General features: G+C 47.1%; 1 protein-coding gene across 5 annotated transcripts in view; it reads right to left on the minus strand.

Moving 5' to 3' along the window:
* Sun1 (Sad1 and UNC84 domain containing 1) overlaps window positions 1-19,689 on the minus strand; it is a 52,489-nt gene that overhangs the window by 29,318 nt on the left and 3,482 nt on the right. For 4 of the 5 annotated variants that reach the window (XM_042686647.1, XM_042686649.1, XM_042686646.1 and 1 more), the window contains exon 2: window positions 6,973-7,069. The exons of the other annotated variant lie outside the window; for it this stretch is intronic. In XM_042686647.1, coding sequence (XP_042542581.1) covers window positions 6,973-7,049 — 77 coding nt within the window. In that variant the 5' untranslated portion in view covers window positions 7,050-7,069. The remainder of the gene's footprint in view (window positions 1-6,972; window positions 7,070-19,689) is intronic. 5 annotated transcript variants of the gene reach the window in all.

Raw genomic sequence — 19,689 nt, forward strand, 5'->3', positions numbered from 1 at the left:
TAAAGCCAGCCCAGGCAGGAAAGTCCGTGAGACTCTGATCTCCAATTAACCACCAGAAAACTGGAAGCAGCACTGAGGCTCAAGTGGTAGGACATTCTCTTTGAGCTAAAGAGCTCAGGGCCAGCGCCTAGGACCCACGACCAACAAAAATTAAAAAAATAATAATAATTTTTGCCGGGCACTGGTGGCTCACGCCTGTAATCCTAGCTACTCAGGAGGCTGAGACCTGAGGATCGAGATTCAAAGCCAGCCCGGGCAGGAGAGACGGTGAGACTCCTATCTCCAATAAACCACCAGAAAACTGGAAGTGGCGCTGTAGCTCAAGTGGTAGAGCGCTCGCCTTGAGCTGAAGAGCTGAGGGACAGAGCCCAGGTCCAGAGTTCAAGCCCCACGACCGACAAAAAAAAAAAAATAATAATAATTTTTTAAAAAAGGGACACAAGGGACTAGGAAATGTGGCTTAGTGGTTAGAGTACTTGCCTAGCATTCATGAAGCCCTGGGTTCAAGTCCTCAGTACCACACAGAAAAAGCCAGAAGGGGTGCTGTGGCTCAAGTAGTAGAATGCTACCTTGAGCAAAAGCAGCTCAGGGACAGTGCCTAGTTTGAGCCCCAGGACTGCACCGCCACACACATACACCAAAAAAAAAAAGAAAGAAAGAAAAAAAAGAGACACAAAGGCTCAATGCCTATGTGCCTCTGATCATACAAAATCCTGTATAAAACTTGTGGGAAGGGAATGGGAAGGGAAGGGAGATAGCAAGGGAAGGAGTGCCCAAAAAGCAATATACTCATTACCTGATTTATACAATTGTAATCCCCCTGTATATTACCTTTATAATAACAAAAATTTTTTAAAAAGAATGTTCTGTGTGACTACAGAGTTTTTTTCTGAGTCAAAACCCAATGTCCAAGAGCCCAGAACCCCTGGGCAGCACACAGGTGGTGCAGGCAGTAGACTGGCTGAGAGCCGAGGCTGTCAACCAGCAGCCCTCCTCCAGTCCAGATGTGATGGGCAGCCCAGGGAGGAAGCTGCAGAGCCAGAAGTGGCGCTTTAGCTGAAGTGGTAGAGTGTTGGCCTGAGCTAAAATACTTAAGAGACAGTGACTAGTCCCTGAGTTCAAACTCCAGTACTGACAGCACAGGCTTAGGAGACTTAAGGCCCTCTGTTCTTCCACACAGAGGTTTGAGTAGGCAAGAGGGGCACTGTTTGGCTTGGGCTAGACATGGAGGCAGGCCAGTTTCAATGCAATCTAAAAGTTTTTGTCCAGTAGACTATCATACATAATTACTTTTAGTCTGCAAATATTATTTTTTCACATTAGTTATATTACATGAGAATCGACTGGCATGAATCAGCACGATGGCAATTCCAGATCACAAAGTCCCACGGCCACTTCCCTCATCAGGGAAATGCAGGTGCTGGGTTCTTCCACAGACCTCGACACTGGTCAAAAAGGACATATCCCCATCAAACAGTATGAGCCCACATATCCTCCATGAAACAGAAAACACCTCACCTTATACTCAGGTCTGAGCATGAGGTGCACTCCACAGGGTCATGGGTTTGAACACCTGGTCCCTAGCTGGTGGTGCCATTTAGAAAGTTCTGGAAAGTTAAGGGAATAGGACCTGGCTAGAGGAAGGGCATGCCTTTGGAGGGCTACCCACCTCTGGGGAGGGTACAACTATCTCGGCTTCTGCCTCCAGCCCACCACGAGAGGAGCTACCCTGCTCTACACCACACTGTCCCTGCCAGAAGCACAACTACAGAGTGAAGTCTCTGAAACCCTTAGCCACGCATCTGTACACATAGGCAATGACAAAGTCTGACACATTATATATACTAAACAAATCACACATCTCTGACCACAAGCTGGGAAGTACTAAGCTCCTGATTAAGATAACATGATTGTGTTAGGGGCAGAAGGACAGGGGAAAGGGAGGAGAGGATCAGTGATTCAGAGCTGAACACCCCAGCCTCTAGTCTTGGTCTCCCTAGTACCCCAAAGCCTAACAGGATCATGGTCTGCATTGTTCATCTGACGCACCTCTGACTTCTGCCGGGATGGGAGTTCAGGCATGTCACAGCTACTCCTCCTGCACAGCAGGCCCAGTAATCCCTCACCAGGTGGCTCCCCCAGGGGAGGACACCAGAGGTGGATGCAGGAGGGACCCTGAGCCCCGGCTTTCAGCAACACCACCCCACAAGAATTCAACTAAATGCACAATTAATTTTTCTATAGTGTTGAGGAGGACAAAAGTTGGTGGGTTCATCCAACTCAGTCCTCTAGAGTTAGGAGGAGCTCCTCCTGCCTGTCGGCCTTCTCCTAACACACATGCAGTCAGGTACACACACACACACACACAGAGCTCAGCTCCTGTGGAAAGGAGTCGGCCTTCTCCTAACACACATGCAGTTAGGTACACACACACACAGAGCTCAGCTCCTGTGGAAAGGAGTAGGCCTTCTCCTAACACACACACACACACACACACACACACACACACACACACACACACACACACACACACACACACACACACACACAGCTCAGCTCAGCTCAGCTCCTGTGGAAAGGAGTCCTACAACAGTGAACCTGCAAGCTCTGAGACTCTTCCACTCTCCAGGGATCTTTCCTTCCTTGTAATTGCCAACCTTGTCAACTCTCTATGGTTCTTCTTACCACCAACGCCCACACATTTTCAGTGGGTCCCATGACAAAAAAATCAACAGTCTCCCATGACTACCAGTGCCTTCCATTCCCACCCATTCTCTGCTCAATTGGCTCTATGGGGCTGGCTCACTGGCAGTGTCCAGAGCTCATTGCACTTGGCCTTCTAGTGGCACATGGTCTGCCTGAATCACTGTGGTAGTTCCTCTACCACTAGAGGTTGCAGAAGACAGAGACTTGGTGTGCCCAGAAAAGCAGCAGCAACAGGCCAGGGCCAGCAGACTCCTGGGAGAAACCTCTTCTCTGAAAGCAGTAACAGGCATTGGCCATCTACAGTGCAGTACCCATTATGTGAGCGCTGAGGTGGACTTCCCATGCACAGGTTGAGCTGACAGCATGGGCAACCAATACTACAAGGGAAAGGACAACCAGTACCACAGGTGTCCTGAAGACTGTGGCTAGAAACTACATACCCATCACACCACCCACTAGTCATATAACCACACCAATACAGAAACAAAGAGGAGCTGGCACCATTGGCTCACACCTGTAAGCCTAGTTATTCATTGTTAAGACTGTCTCAAACATAAAAAGTGGTCAAACTTTCAGATCTAACACCACTTCACAGGAAATACAAGTCAAGAATCATAAAAGAAATTGGTCTGGGAATGTAGCTTAATGGTATAGTGCTTGCCTAGCATGCATGAAGCCCTGGGTTCCATTTCTCAGTACCACATGAACAGAAAAAACCAGACGTGGTGCTCAAGTAGAAGAAAGAAAGAAAGAAAGAGAGAGAGAGAGAGAGAAAGGAGGGAGGGAGGGAGGGAGGGAGGGAGGGAGGAAGGAAGGAAGGAAGGAAGGAAGGAAGGAAGGAAGGAAGGAAGGAAGGAAGGAAGGAAGGAAGGAAGGAAGGAAGGGAAAGGGAAATTGCCCAAATACAAGGCAAGGACCCTGCCTGGACTGATTTAAAAGCTTACTCTAAAGTGAGCTTGAGGATCTGGAAACCAAGAATGGGTTGGCTAGGACACTGTGCGCAGTGTGAGGCACTGGTTTTCAGTGTGACACTGGGTTTTGTGTCAGACCTGGAGATCATCAGCGCTGCTGTGTGCTGGAGTGGGTGACGGCAGAAACACTCACTCACTGTGGAACGGCTGTGATGCTAACAAGAGCAGTGCATTGTGGGTGAGGCCTCCATGGCATCAGATAGGAGTAGGGACAGCCTTGAGCTGGGTAAGGAGTTATCCGCACATAACTTCCCCCCACCCCCACTAGAGTTTTCAGAAGAGGCTGGAAATACGGAGAGCCAGCACAGGAGCTCAGTGTCCCAGAAACCACCCCTCAAGCTCTCCATGCTACACTATGCACTGGCTTACAACCTCTGTGGCAGTTTCACTCCTGCTCAGACTTGTAGCTCTCATCATTTTGCCAAGCTGCACATTTTCTGTTGTTAGACCAAACTCTCCTAGCCCTGTCTCTGAGCTCACACCCTGGCAGAGCTGCCAGGAATGTGAGTGGCACCCTCCCAGCCCCACCCTCCCCCTCCTGAGCCTCTCTCCAGCACCCCCAGCACAGCTGTGCAGGCCACCACCTGCTCTCACCTCATAGGCCTGACCATGGTGTCCTATACTTTTTTTTTTTTTTTGCCAGTACTGGGGCTTGAACTCAGAGTATGGGGCTGGAACCACAGCACCACTTCCAGCTTGAGTAGTTTATTGGAGATAAGAGTCTCACAGGGACTTTCCCGCCCAGGCTGGCTTTGAGTGTGCAGGATCCTCAGTTCTCAGCCTCCTGAGTAGCTAGGATTACAGGTATGAGCCATTAGTGCCTGGCTGTCCTACACTTTTGTTGTTGTTTTTTGTTGGTTTTGCATGGGGCTTGAAACTCAGGGCCTCGCTGCTGTCCCTAGCTTTTTTTTTTTTGGTTGGTTGTAGGGCTTGAACTCTGGGCCTGGGCACTGTCCCTGAGCTCTTCAGCTCAAGGTGAGCGTCCTACCATTTGAGGCACAGTGCCACTTCTGGTTAATTGGAGATAAGAATCTCACTGGTTTTCCTTGCCTGGCCTTGTTTTGAACTGTGATCCTCAGATCTCAGCCTTTTGAGTAGTGAGGATTACAGGCATGAGCCACTGGCGCCTGACTATCCCTAGTTTTGTTTTTTTGCTTGTTTTTTTGGTCGGTCGTGGGGCCTGAACTTGGCCTGGGCACTGTCCCTCAGCTCTTCAGCTCAAGACTAGTGCTCTACTTCTTGAGCCACAGCACCCACTTCCAGCTTTTTCTGTGTATGTGGTGCTGAGGAATGGAACCTAGGGCCTCATGCATGTTAGACAAGCACTCTACCCCTGAGCCTTTTTACTCAAAGCTAGTACACTGCCATTTAAGCCATGGCTCTAACTTCTGGCTTTTTGGTGGTTAATTGGTGATAAGGAGTCTCTTGGACTTTCTTGCTCAGGCTGGCTTCGAATTATGATTCTCTGATCAGCCTTCTGAACAGTTAGGATTATAGGCATGAGCCACCAGCTCCCGGCTTGTCCTATACTTTAAACATGGCTCTGTGGATTCAAATTCTTGGATTTTTTTTTTTTGGGGGGGGGGAGGGGGGGCCAGTCGTGGGGCCTGAACTCTGGGCCTGAGCACTGTCCCTTAGCTCTTCAGCTCAAGGCTAGCACTCTACCACATGAGCCACAGTGCCACTTCTGGCTTTTTTTTTTCCTGCTATGTGGTGCTGAGGAATCGAACCCAGGGCCTTGAGCATGCAAGGCAAGTGCTCTACCACTGAGCCACCTTCCCAGCCCCCTTGGATATTTTCTACTCCCCTTAAATAGAGTGTGCATCCCTAGGCTAGCTTACTAACTAGACCTGGTCATGCCCTGCCCAGCTTTCTTCCATTTCCAACTTACACTTACAGATCCATCCTCAAGTCTAGCTAAGGAAGCTGTACCTCCTGTGAGTCTCCCTGAAATACAGGGTAGTTTTCCCAAAGGAGACAGCTGGACACTTGTGATCTGTTAACACAGTACTTAATATAGGTCATAAAAGCTAAGAAGACCTTACTAAGAATAACTCTTTCTATGAATAGGGAAGAGTTCTGTTGACACAGTAAAAGGCTCCTCACATAAAGTGCCAGCTAGACGTGGTGGTTTATGCCTGGAGACTAAAGCAGGAGGATTGTAGGTTTGAGGCTAGCCTGGCTACAAAGCAAGATCCTGAATCAATCAAACAAAACAAACCCAAACCCAAGTGACTCCTGTACATGGGCAACAAGACCTGGGTCATACAGAGGCTCAATCAGCAAACATGGAACCCAAGCAATGCATTGAAAAAATTTCCTTAAAACGCTTCCTACTTTTCTTCAGGTTTCCACAAATTTTCCCCTTCAGAAGCCAAGCTGATGAAAACTGACACGAGCCTCCTTGCACCTTGTACATCTTGCCAGGTGTCCAAGTTTCCTTCCTACAGTCAGGTCCTTACCAATCTAGCAACCTAACCCTTTTGGCACCACCTCATAGCTGAACAGGGCTCAGGTTTCCATGCCTACTGGCAGAGGACAAAGGCACAGGTGGTCAGCAAATGTCCAGGTTTCGATCTCAGACCATGAATAAAAGGAGAACAGCGCCTGATCAAAGGCAAAGCCATGCTTCAAATCCACGGCCTTCCAAAAGGTAAATACTTTTCCTTCTCACATTATTTCTGCTAACACAGAAACACTAGGCCAGCAGGGTGCTGGTGGTCACACCTGTAATCCTCCCTACTCAGGAGGCTAAGATCTAAGGATCACAGTTCAAAGCCACCCCAGGCAGGAAAGTCCATCAAACTCTCTCATCTCCAAATAACCAGCAAAAAGCTAGAAGTGTTGTTGTAGCTCAATCGTTAGAGTAGTACCCTTGAGCAACAAAGCTCAGGGACAGAGCCCAGGACCTGAGTTCAAGCCCTACGACCAGCAAGCACCAAAACAAAAACAAAAAACAAAACCCACCAGGCCATCAATAGAAATCCCACACTAGCCACACCACAGGCTGACATCCAGATCACAAACCATTGTAACTGGGTGTGGTCCAAATGGCAAGTCACTGTCGGTGACTAACAACCTAAGTCACCGGATGAGCTGACTCAGAGGAATAGGGCTCTAGGGGCCACCTCACTGGCTCCATGCCAACTTGCCACTCCTGCAGAACTAAATGCAACAGGAAGGTCGCAGACTGCACATCTGAACAGCATGCAGCTGGAGGAGCGGCAAGGCCCAGGAGGCATTGTGCACTAGGGAAGCACACAGCCTCCACAGGCCGGGCAGCACCACAGCTCACCTGAGTGCGTAGGTGTAGCCGGTGTTCTCCGGCACACACTGGGGCGGGGTGTACGTGTGCAGCCGAGAAAAGTCCATGTTCACCGTCTCAGACCATGCTGCAGAGGAGAGAGAGGACTGCGGTTAGAGTTACCAGAACTCTAGTGACACAGACAGCAGCCACTGATTTTGACTTTTTTTTTTCTTAAAAAGGAGACAAGTTTTCTCACACCCCAGTCCAGGACAGCCTTCTGTTGAGTCTAGTTAACAAGATAGCTGGGTGTGGTAGTATTGCACACCTGTAATACCAGCACTGGGAAAACAGAAGCTCAGAGTGAGACCCACCTCAAAAAAAACCCAACCAAACAAAAAACCAAGACTAAAAAAAAAAAGAAATCCTAAACAAGACTTGTTATTATAAAAACTGGTGCTTTCAAAGAATAACAAAAGTAACTCAGAGCCCTTTTCAAAGTATAGTTTTAAACACCTGAAAGTGTTTATCTTTGGAAATAAGGTTTTTACTGTTAGGATAAAACAGAAGTTATTTTTATTTTCAGAGTCAAAAGGTAGCAGGGCAGTTCTTTCCTGGCTAGCATCTCAGCCAGAAAACTGGCCAGACATGAACAGATGAATTATGAAAATGCTCAGGGCACTGTTTACACTTCTCCCCCACACATAGCCAACACAGATTGTTTTTAAAGAACGGGACGTGAGCACATTGCTTCCCAGGCTGTCATCATGGTTTCTTTGGAATGACTCTAACTTTGCTCTGGCTAAAAATATCCATGCGCGCGCACACACACACACACACACACACACACACACACACACACACACACACACACTCATATACTTTGACTTTTTTGAAGTCTTCATAATAGTAATATGAATCATAACCTATTGTTGAAAATTCCATAGAAAATAAACTAAAAATAACATCTTAGAATATATATACACGGGTATAAAATGCATATATATTACATATAATGGTGCAGACCTGTAGTCCCATAATATATACTTTACACATGTATGTATTTTATTTCTTTTTAAACTTTTTTTATTTTTGGTCAGTCGTGGGGCCTGAACTCTGGGCCTGGGCACTGTCCCTCAGCTCAGCAGCTCAAGGCGAGCACTCTACCACTTGAGCCACAGCGCCACTTCTGGCTTTTTCTGCTTATGTGGTGCTGAGGAATCAAACCCAGGGCCTCATGCATGCAAGGCAAGCACTCTACCACTGAGCCACCTTCCCAGCCTACATGTATGTATTTTATGTATATACTTATACACATATAGATAAAATATGTAAGTGGCTGAATTCTAGGAACTAAAAAGTACTTCACCTCATTTTCTTTAAAATAGCCCAGATTGTTTTAAAAAGTAAATACTCACAAAGACCACTGTGTATCTCTAAAACTTCTGGCCTGGGGCTGGGAAGGTGGCTCAGTGGTAGAGCGCTTGCCTTGCATGCCTGAGGCCCTGGGTTCAGTTCCTCAGCACCACATAAGCAAAAAGAAAAAAGCCGGAAGTGGTGTTGTGGCTCAAGTGGTAGAGCGCTAGCCTTGAGCTGAAGAGCTGAGGGAGAGTGCCCAGGCCCAGAGTTCAGGCCCCACGACCGGACCCAAAAAAAAAAAAAAAAATTAAAAAAATAAAAAATAAAACTTCTGGCCATGTGTAGTAGTACATACTTGTAATCTCAGTACTTGGGAGGCAGAGGCAAGAGAATCACAAATTCAAAGCCAGTCTTGGAGACCCTTCTTCAAAAAAAAAAATGGTTTTAAACTGCATCTACTGATTTCTTCTCTTCTTTGGACTTTTTGAGACAAAGTCTCACAATGCCATCCAGGATGTCCTCCAGATCCTGACTCAAGGGATTACCTTAGCCTTCTGAGTGGCCGGGATTGCAGGTCTGCACCACCATGCCTAGCACCTCTACTAACACCACGGATTACAGAACCCCACACATGGAGACAACCTGGAAAGCATCACTCCTTCTCAGACCCCAGGCCCACCAGCCCTGCCAGAGCACACCTCTGCAGGTATGGTTCATTCCTCTACACCTCCATGAAGTCTGCCCAGTAAAACGAACTATGTTCAGGTATGAACTTGGCACATACTACTTCCCTTTATCTACCTGAACGGACACCTAAACCAGCACAGAAGAGAATGAAGAAGTGTTTCAATCTCTACTCTGGTTGTGCGGGTGGGTGTCTGTAGAACCAGGCCCCGCCCCAGGTGCAAGATAATAAAGGTTCTGCTTGCCCTGTGTTTGGCAATAATTTACTGAGCAACCATGAAGTTCTGGGCTGAGTAACTGTCTTGGCATTCAGGGACATCCACAAAGTGGTCTTTTTTTGGCAGTAGTGGGGTCTGAACTCTGGGCCTGGACACTGTCCCTCAGCTCTTCAGCTCAAGGCTAGCACTCTACCACTTGAGCCACAGTGCCACTTCCGGCTTTTTCTGCTTATGTGGTGCTGAGGAATCGAATCCAGGGCCTCATGCATGCAAGGCAAGCACTCTACCACTGAGCTACTTTCCCAGCCCCACAGCATCTTCTTGCCTCTTCAGTCCAGTCCCTCACTGTCTAAAGCAAACTTGCTAGCTTTACTTTCCCCAGTGACTTCTCTGACCACTTGACTGTGCCAGCCCTGTTTACCATTACTGCACCTGAGCTTCTCTATGGGGGATGACACATACTTGGTGAAGCAGACTGTAAACATTATGTCCACCTTTAGTTCTCAGATCCTGGAGTTCCTGCCATACAGCTGGCCCCTTCCTCTCTCCACCTAGACCCACCTGAGCTCCACCTATCTGACTTCCTATCCCCAGACCCCGCTGGTACCTAGATAGTGGAGGGTGCCATGTGCTCTCTCTCCTCTAATAAACACTGTAATAATCTTTCTCCTGTGCCAGCCCTGGCAAATAGATATTTCTTCAAATAGCTAGTCTGAAAGACTCACAGAGGAGACAAGGTCTGCACTTGTTATCAGAACAGTAAGAAAAATATTCAACCCAGACTGTGCATAGATGTTTGATACAAAGGTGACATGGAGAGAGGTCTGTCTTTAAACCTTGATCTCTTCACTCTGCCAGCTCCTCCTGCCTGCTGCCTGCCCGCCCAGGCCTTACAACCTGTGTGATCTTGTTCACAATCACCTCTCCTCAAGGTCCTGGGCTCCAGGAAGGTAACAACTAACTTGAGACCAACTTGGTGCAAGACACAGAAACCAGAGCTGGGTCTGCCTCAGCTCAGGGCACCCTGTGGCCCAAGTTCTCAGGTGTCAGCTGAGTGCTTGAGACATGGGGCCAAGATAGAGAAACAGTAGAGAAACAGCTCTGCCTTCCAAGTTAGGGAGACAGCATTGACCACTGGCCAAGAAAACACAAGATCAATGACAGAGAAGGAGAGGTAACCTGTTCAGGTACAAACTTCCTTCCAGATCTGAGGAGGTATCTTTCAAACTTAGATGTCAAGAGTATTCTTAAATGATTCTGCATTTCTCCCGTTAACGCTATTTCCATATTATATGGTGGGAATAAAAACAAAGTTTAGTCCACCAAGGAGCTGGTGGCGCACACCTGTAATTCTAGCTATCCAGGAGCCTGTGATCTGAGGATCACTGTTCAAAGCCAGGCCAGACAGAAAGTCCCTGTGAGAATTTTATTTCCAATAAACTACTCAGAAAAAGCTGGAAGTGGCACTGTGGCTAAAGTGGTAGAGCACTAGCCTTGAGCACAAAGAGGCTCAGGGACAATGCCCAGGCCCTGAGTCCAAGCCCCACAACCACCACCAACAGCAAAAAGTTTAGTTCATGAAAACTTTGGTCAAAAAATCCTCCATAGGTGGGTACCAGTGGCTCACTCATACAATCCTAGCTCCTCAGGGGGGGCAAACTCACGGCTTAGAATGTCCCCAGTTGCCTCCTAGCAATCTAGAGAATGCCTGAAAAAAAAAAATCTCAATACACACAGGCTAAATAAAGTTGAAAATAGCTTCAAGCAAATGGCACAGAGCTAAGGAACAGAATAAAACGAGGACTCGGAAATAAAATCAGTGCACAATCTGTTGTCCAAAGAAAGCTGAAAAAGGCAAGCTTTAAAATTGGGATGGCACTTCCTTCCACCCCCGAAGACAGGGCACATTGGGCCCTGTGGCTGGTGCAGTGATTAATGTGGTGCATTGTCACTGCAGGTGGGCCAGGAACCTTCCACAGGGAGACCAGGGCATGTTCCCCTTAAATGGCTTGGCACCTCAGCACAAGACCAAGCCCCTGTGACAGGCTTCCTCTAGCTCTCCAACAAGAGCCTTCTGTACAGGCCTTAACCCTCAGAGCACTCTGAGCTCTACCCCACACCAGGTCAACATGAGCAGGTGGGTTCTCCTTTCAAGACCCTTCCAGGCAGATGCTTATTTGGATCTTGGCCTCTGGAGCAGGTACAAGGGAACCTTTTCTGTTCCAAGGGCCACTGCATATTTATAACATCATTCACAGACCACAGAAATGATTGGTGCCACGGAAGAGCTGCTGGTGGTTGTAGGGCTTGAACTCGGGGCCTGGACGCTGTCCCTGAGCTCTTTTGCTCAAGGCTAGCACTCTATCACTTGAGCCACAGTGTCACTTCCAGCCCTTTCTGTTTATGTGGTCCTGAGGAATCGAACACAGGGCTTCATGCATGCTAGGCAAGGCAAGCACGCTACCCAAGCTACATTCCTAGCCTTTTTGTGTTTTTTTGTTTCTGCTTTTTTTTGGCGGTCATGGGGCCTGAACTCTGGGCCTGGGCGCTGTCCCTCAGTTCTTCAGCTCAAGGTTCGCACTCTACCTCTTGAGCCACAGCACCACTTCTGGCTTTTTCTGCTTATGTGGTGCTGAGGAATCAGGGCCTCATGCATTCAAGGCAAGCACTCTATCACTGAGCCACCTTCCCAGCCCTTGTGTCATTTTTGTTGTTGTTTTATCCAGGCAGACATCCAAATCTCTTTGATTGGGGGGTGGGGGGGATGAGCCTCTGGGGGCATGCCTGGGGCCCTCACTGCACAGCTTGTACATTGGCTCTGCCTCTGGAATCCTGAGGCTTCATCACATCTGGAAACTTTGTGTCATTTTTTAAGATAAGAGTTTTACAGACTTTCCTGCCCAGGCTGGCTTTGAACCTCCATCTTCAGATCTCAACCTCCTGAGTAGCTAGATGACAGGCGTGAGCCACTGGCAATGGGCTCCAGCTTGGTTTTCAACAGCAGCTAGGCTGCTATCAGGCAGTTCCTTAAGTATATGCCATAAATTGCACAAGCAGTGCTATAAAACACTTTGGTATTGGCACTGTGGCACTTCCTATAATCCCAGCATTTAGGTTTCTGATGTTGGAGAATAAAGGTTACAAGATCAGCTTGGGCTAAATGGTGAGATTCTAGTCTCATCAGTCAGTACTAAATGTTTGACATAAGTACTATGCTTTAAAACTGTTGAAACTAGATAAACTAGAGATTTTTCTTGCAGACTAAAAATAATAAGCCAGATACCAGTGGCTTACATCTACAATCCTAGCTATTTGGGAGGCTGGGACCTGAGAAACATGGTTTAAAGCCAGCCTGAAGCCGGACTCTGGTGGCTCATGCCTGTAATCCTAGCTACTCAGGAGGCTGAGATCCCAGGTTCAAAGTCAGCCCACGCAGGAAAGCCAGTGAGACTCTTATCTCCAATTAACCACCAGAAAACCAAAAAGTAGAGCTGACTCTAGTGGTAGAGCACTCACCTTGAGCTGAAGAACTCAGGGATGATGCCCAGGCCTAGAGTGAAAAGCCAGCCTGAGTAAACAAATCCTTTGGAGGCCCTTATCTCCAGCAAAAAGCTAGACTTGAATTCAGTGCCTGAAGTTCTCCCTTGGCTTGCTCCCTAATGGCAGGCACTCTACCACTTGAGCCACCCCTCTAATCTGCCCAGGCTGCTGGCTTCGAAACATAATCCTTAGATCCCAGTCTCCAGAGTAGCTAGGATTACAGGCACAAGCCACTAAACCTGGCTGATAATGTACTATTTTTTTTCTTTCTTTTTTTGTTTTGATAATAGGGCTTGAGCTCAGAGCCTCTCACTTTTGCTCAGCTTGCTCCCTTCTGGCTAGCACTTTACTACTGGAGCCACACCTCTGGTACCATATTATATTCCTTATCCTTTCAGGGGCTTCATCTCTTCCTGTTGTAATAAAGAGCCATGATGGATGTGAGATATTGCCCTGGCACACATATGCCAGGCATAGGAGAGCTGGCCAAACTAGGACTGCTGTCCCAGGCTCATCCTGCTTCTAGAAAGGTTTCTCTAATAAAGACCCAGGAATAGTCCACAGCAGCCCACTACTTGCTGTTAAGGCTTTTAGATGTCACACCACTTATAATTTATTTAACCCAGCTGCAATTCAAGCGTGTATACAGGGAGGTCGGCCTCTGGTTTTACTTTGTATTGAGCATTTCTTACAGGTCTACCCACAAGTTACACATTCCCCCATCTAAGCAAACTCAGAAGGCTGTGTCCCTCTTCACACCTGTCTCCATCTTCCAATCTGGCCAGCTCTCTGCAAGTGCTCAGATAAACTCCCAGTTCGTGTTCACCCTCAAGCCAGTACTTCAGAAAATGTGATCTGAACCATCAGCCTAATACACTCCCATGAACTCCTACTGGCTCACCTTCAGGCTCCCTGATCACCTTGGTCTACACTGGGGCCCTCCCCTCACATTCTACCCACCCCCATGCACCTCTCTTCAACTCTGGCCTTGCAGTTTGTGTCCTCCCATCTGGGCTGCCACCTTCTTCCCAGACTCCTGTCCCCACCCTCTGGCTCTCGTTATATCCAAACTGACCAACCACACCCTCAGATCATCTGAGCCTACCTCCAAGTGTCCCCATCTGGGGAGGGACCCATCTAGTGCTTCTCCTCAAGGTGTCTTTCTCTTGGTGGGATACCCAGCACCATGAGTGTCCAAGATGTGGGAACATGCAGTCATGCATGGTATACTGTGCTGTTAGGCTGAAATTACCTTCACACACACATTCCCACCTGTCTGATGGTACCCTGGAAACATCACATCCAAAGTGCTATAAAGAGGGCTTAAGAAGGTCGCTTAGTGGTAGAGTGCTTGCCTAGCATGCATGAAGCCCTGGGTTTGATTCTTCAGTATCACATAAACAGAAAAGGCCAGAAGTGGCTCTATGACTCAAGTGATAGACTGCTAACCTTAAGCAAAAGCAGCTCAGGAACAGCGCCCAGGCCCTGAGTTCAAGCCCCAGGACTGGAAAAAAAAAAAAAAAAAACAACACTAAAACACCAAAAAAAAAAAAAAAAACCAAAGTGCTATAAGGTCATAGGAAAGCAAGAAGGAATGTCATACCCAAGTCCTGTTTGCTCTTCTTCCTATACTTGGCTTACCTAGCTAGAAGCAGTGGGCCAGCTTTGTTGCAGCTATAACCCAGACGGGAGCAAGGCAGTAACTACAGTAACTTACCCACAGCCTTGCACTTGTCCTCCTTCCCAGGAGGCTCCCGGTTAAAGGTGAGCACAGTCTAACACTGAAGCAGCATGCTTCAAAGAAATCATTAACCTATGTTTTTCTTTTTCTTTTTTTTTTTTGGGTCCAGTTGTGGGGCCTGAATTCTGGGCTGGGCGCTGTCCCTCAGCTCTTCAGCTCAAGGCTAGCGCTCTACCACTTGAGCCACAGCGCCACTTCCGGCTTTTTTCTTTCTGCTTATGTGGTGCTGAGGAATCGAACCCAGGGCCTCGTGCATGCAAGGCAAGCGCTCTACCACTGAGCTACCTTCCCAGCCCCACCATGTTTTTCATATGCTAGTCATCTTCCTTTTACAATTAAAAGTCAAAATAAGCTGGGTGCTGGTAGCTCATGACAGTAATCCTAGCTACTTAGGACAATCAAGGTCCAAAGCCAGGAAATTCCTGAAGACTCTTATCTATAGTTAATCACCAAAAAGCTAGAAATAGAACTGTGGCTCAAGTGATAGAGCACTAGCCTTGAGGACAGAAGCTCAGGGACAATGCCCAGACCCTGAGTTCAAGCCCCAGGATGGGCACCAGAAACAAAAAAACAAAATAAAAATCAAAATAAGCTCATCTCTGGTGGCTCACATCTGTAATAGCAGGTACTCAAGAGACTGAGATCTGGGGATTTCAGTTTGAAGTCAAGCCACACAGAAATGTCCATAAGATGGGGCTGGGAAGGTGGCTCAGTGGTAGAGCGCTTGCCTTGCATGCCTGAGGCCCTGGGTTCGATTCCTCAGCACCACATTAAGTGAAAAGAAAAAAGCCGGAAGTGGCGCTGTGGCTCAAGTGGTAGAGCGCTAGCCTTTAGCTGAAGAGCTGAGGGACAGCACCCAGGCCCAGAGTTCAGGCCCCACGACTGGACCCCCCCCCCCCAAAAAAAAAGAAATGTCCATAAGACTCCATCCTGTGAGGGGCAGAGGGAGAAGGGAGGGAGGAGTTGGGAAAGTGGGAAGGAAAGAGATGGTAGGGGAAAAATAAAGGAGGGTGTAACAATGCTCGGTAGGAAATGGACTCATTACCTTTCTCATGTAACTGCAACTGCTCTGTACAGTATCTTTACAATAAAAAAATATATATTAAGAAAAAAAAAAGACTCCATCTCCAAACTAGCCAGAAAAAGGCATGGCTCAAGTGGTACAGGACCGTCCAGATGAGCAAATAAGCAGAACACTCAAAGCTTTGAGTTCAAGTCCTGGTACTGGGGAAAAAAATAAAAATAAGCTCAAGGCACTCAGTTCAAACCCCAGTACCTCCAAAATAAGCAAAACTAAACAGAAGGATTAGGCAGCCAGGTAAGGTGCTGTTTTGCTCCCAAGGGTCCTTTTACTGCCTTCAGGGAACCACAGGGGTAGTAGATACACTCTCACTCTCTCGGCCTGCAGTCTGACTCTGCACAAAGGTCAAAGCAACTGTCACAGGGGTCTTGGCTCCAACACTAAAATTCCCCACAGCAGCCACCCCTTATGCAATCAATCACATAGAGCCCACCTAACCAGTCTGCTGACTAAAGGGCAAATGCAAGCTGTGAGGCTGACCAGTTATACAAGTTGTTTACTGAAGTAGAGCCAATTATAACATATAATTACAAATACACACTTTTATAAGCTGCAACATCATGTGCTGTATTTTTCTCATCTGTTGCCTCCTGGCTTATTTTGGCCTAGTGGAAATGATTGGCTTCAAATGCAGAGCCAGCATGCACAGATTCTGGGAAATCAACTGAGTAAGCAATTCTAAATTTCAGTGCACTCCAAACTTAAGAGCAAGGGGAGAAGTGAATGAGAGCGTGTGGTCACCAGTTTCTCAGAGAGCAGGAAGACCTGAGAGTCAAGAGGACAGCTCAGGGGCTGGGAAGGTGGCTCAGTGGTAGAGCGCATGCCTTGCATGCCAGAGGCCCTGGGTTCGATTCCTCAGCACCACATAAGCAAAAAGAAAAAAGCCAGAAGTGGTGCTGTGGCTCAAGTGGTAGAGTGCTAGCCTTGAGCTGAAGAGCTGAGGGACAGCACCCAGGCCCAGAGTTCAGGCCCCATGACCGGACCCAAAAAAAACAAAAACAAAAACAAAGAGGACAGCTCAAGCACAAACCAAAAAGGTAGGGGGTGGGGCTCTGGAGGGAGGTTCTGGGTTCAATCCTCAGCAGGTAAACAATGGGCAGCCCGTAGCAGGACCACCCTCCCAGCTCTGCTCCAAGCACAGCACTTAACAGTGTGGAGGGAGCTTCCTTACTCCAGACTGCCAGGCCTGAGGCTGCAGTGGCTGAGGACCACACCCTGACACCTTTAAGGGTGGTCAAGGTGTAAGATAAGAGAAGCCGGGCTAAGTGGAGGGCAGCTACTTACTGGGACACAACCACAGTTAGACTGGCTTTGTTTACAGAATCTGAAAATGCTAAGAATGGGTGCCATTATTGAAGAAGCCTTTTTTCTTTTTCCCTTTGTGTGTATGTGTCTGTGTGCACTCAGGGCCTTTCATTTTTTTTCTTCAAGGCTGGTTGCTCTAACACTTGAGTCACACCTCCTCTTCTAGCTTTTTGCTGGTTAATTGAAGGTTAAGTCTCAGATTCATCAGCCTGGGCTGACTCTAAACCATGTTCCTCAGCTCTCAGCCTCCACATTAGCTAGGATTACAGACGAGAGCCACTGGGGCCTGGCTGAGGAGTCCTTTTGATTGTCATAAACTCAGAACTAGGGGGCAACGGTTATGGGCTGACAACATGCTCCATTAAATAATGGCATTCTTTGAAAATAGGTCACCCAGGAATTTCCAGTTTAAAATGCTGCGCTATGCAACAGAGGGAAGACAGGAGGAGGACACAGAATAAATGGGAAACAGAACAATATACAACAAAGGGACCCATCAGCTGCACTGGACATAGAAGAAAAAGAACTAAGCAACCCAAAGACAGCGATGGGAAGGGAGGAATGAGAGGGAAAGAGGGAACAGCCTACACTAAGCAAAAGGAAAGAAATGTAAACATCATCTGATGTGGAAAAAAATAATTTGCATTGTCAAAGCTCATAGAATTCACGAACTTTATAGACCATGATAATGACAATGTGCCTTGTGAAGGTTAAAATGTGTTTGTGACTTTAAGTACCACTATTCCACAATACTGTGAAGTATGTGAAATTTATATAATCGCCTAATCTCAATTTAAAAAAAAAATTAGAGAAGGGATGGGTTGGGAGCGAAGGGTGACAATGTTGTCAGACACCTTGTATTCATACACTGTTTTGTAGAATGGGAACTTCTTTGTACAACTACTTAAAGATAATAATTGTAAAAAAAATTGTTTAAATGCTGTGCTAAACAAGACCTCAGAATCTAGTATCTTCCAGACGTCCCTTTGAAAAAAGATAAATCCATAAGAACAAAAAGAAAGCCAAAGCAAAAAAGTGTTAGAAGTTAGATGAGAGAAAACTGAGTGAAAGGTAGAAAAGCTCACGATCAGCTTGCAGTGGGGAGTGCTGACAAGCATCCATTTTTTTTGCCCAAGGATTCCCAAAGACTGAAGAACTGGTGGTACCTACTGTCCCCAGGGAAGTGGGGCTATGAGATAAAACTGAAATACAGGAAAAACTGGAGCCTTGTAGTCTGCTGAAGATGCACCTAGGCAAAACCATGCATGCCTGATCACCTCAAAGGTGCAGAAAACACACTGGAGAATGCCCACATCCCATTATGACAAAGTACTCAACCAGCCAGCAGTGGGAGGATCCCAAGTTCCAGGTCAGCCTGGGCTAATACTTAGGCTAAGACCTTGTCTCAAAAAAAAAAAAAAAAAAAAAAGCTGAGCGCCAGTGGCTCACACCTGTAATCCTAGCTACTCAGGAGGCTGAGATCTGAGCATCATGGTTCAAAGCCAGCCCGGGCAAGAAAGTCCGTGAAACTCTTATCTCCAATAAACCACCAGAAAACCGGAAGTGGCACTGTAGCTCAAGTGGCAGAGCGTTAGCCTTGAGCTGAAGAGCTGAGGGACAGCGCTCAGGCCCAGAGTTCAAGCTCCATGACCAAAAAAAAAAAAAGGGCTGGGAAGGTGGCTCAGTGGTAGAGTGTTTGCCTCGCATGCATGAAGTCCTGGGTTCCATTCCTCAGTACCACATAAACAGAAAAAGCTGGAAGTGGTGCTGTGGCTCAAGTGGCAGAGTGCTAGCCTTGAGCAAAAAGAAGCATTAGGGACACATTAGGGACGCAGCTCAGGCCCTGAATTCAAGCCCCAAGATTGGTGTGTACACACACACACACACACACACACACACACACACACACACACACACACACACACACACACACACACACACACACACACACACACACACACACACACACACAGAGTAAAAGAAGGGAGGGAGGAGAAAACCAAAACCAAAACCACACACACACACACACACACACACACACAGAGTAAAAGAAGGGAGGGAGGATAACCAGAAAACCAAAACCAAACAAAACAGAAGGGAACTTCTGCAACATGACAGGGCATCCATGCCAAGCCCATGAAAGCTTCCTCTAAGATCCAAGAACAAGATAAGAATGTCCAGTTAACACTGCTGTTCTGACATTTGTCTTGAAAGGCTGAGCTATAGCAATTATTCAAGAAAAAGGATAAAAAGGCATAGACATCAAAAGAAAGAAAGAAATGAAATAAAATGACTTTGGATGACATGACCTCATATGCAGAAAACCTAAAACCCACAGAAATGACTTATTAGATACTAAACAAATGCAGCAAAGTTAGAGCACAAGGCCAACACACAAGAGCCAGTTGTTTCTCTGAACAGGACCCAAAGAATGTAAAAGTGAATTAAGAAAAACAATTCCTCTTACAATAGCATCAAGGAATAGAAGAAGCCTTGAGAATAAAGTAAACGGCCTGGGAAGGTGGCTCACTGTAGACTGCTTGCCTTGCATGCATGAGTCCCCGGGTTCCATTCCTCAGCACCACATAAAGAGAAAAAGCCAGAAGTGGTGCTTTGGCTCAAGTGGTAGAGTGATAGCTTTCAGCTGAAGAGTTGTGGGATAGTGCCCAGGCCCAGAGTTCAAGCCCCAAAACTGACCAAAAAAAAAGAATAAAGCAAGTAAAGCTGGGTGCCAGTGGCTCATGCCTATAATCCTAACTACTAAGGAGGCTGACATCTGAGGATTAAGGTTCAAAGCCAGCCAAGGCAGGAAAAGCCTTGAAACTCTTATCTCCAATAAA

Source organism: Dipodomys spectabilis, unplaced genomic scaffold (genome assembly GCF_019054845.1).
Source record: "Dipodomys spectabilis isolate Male_0828 unplaced genomic scaffold, ASM1905484v1 ptg000098l, whole genome shotgun sequence".
NCBI classification, from domain to species: Eukaryota; Metazoa; Chordata; class Mammalia; order Rodentia; family Heteromyidae; genus Dipodomys; species Dipodomys spectabilis.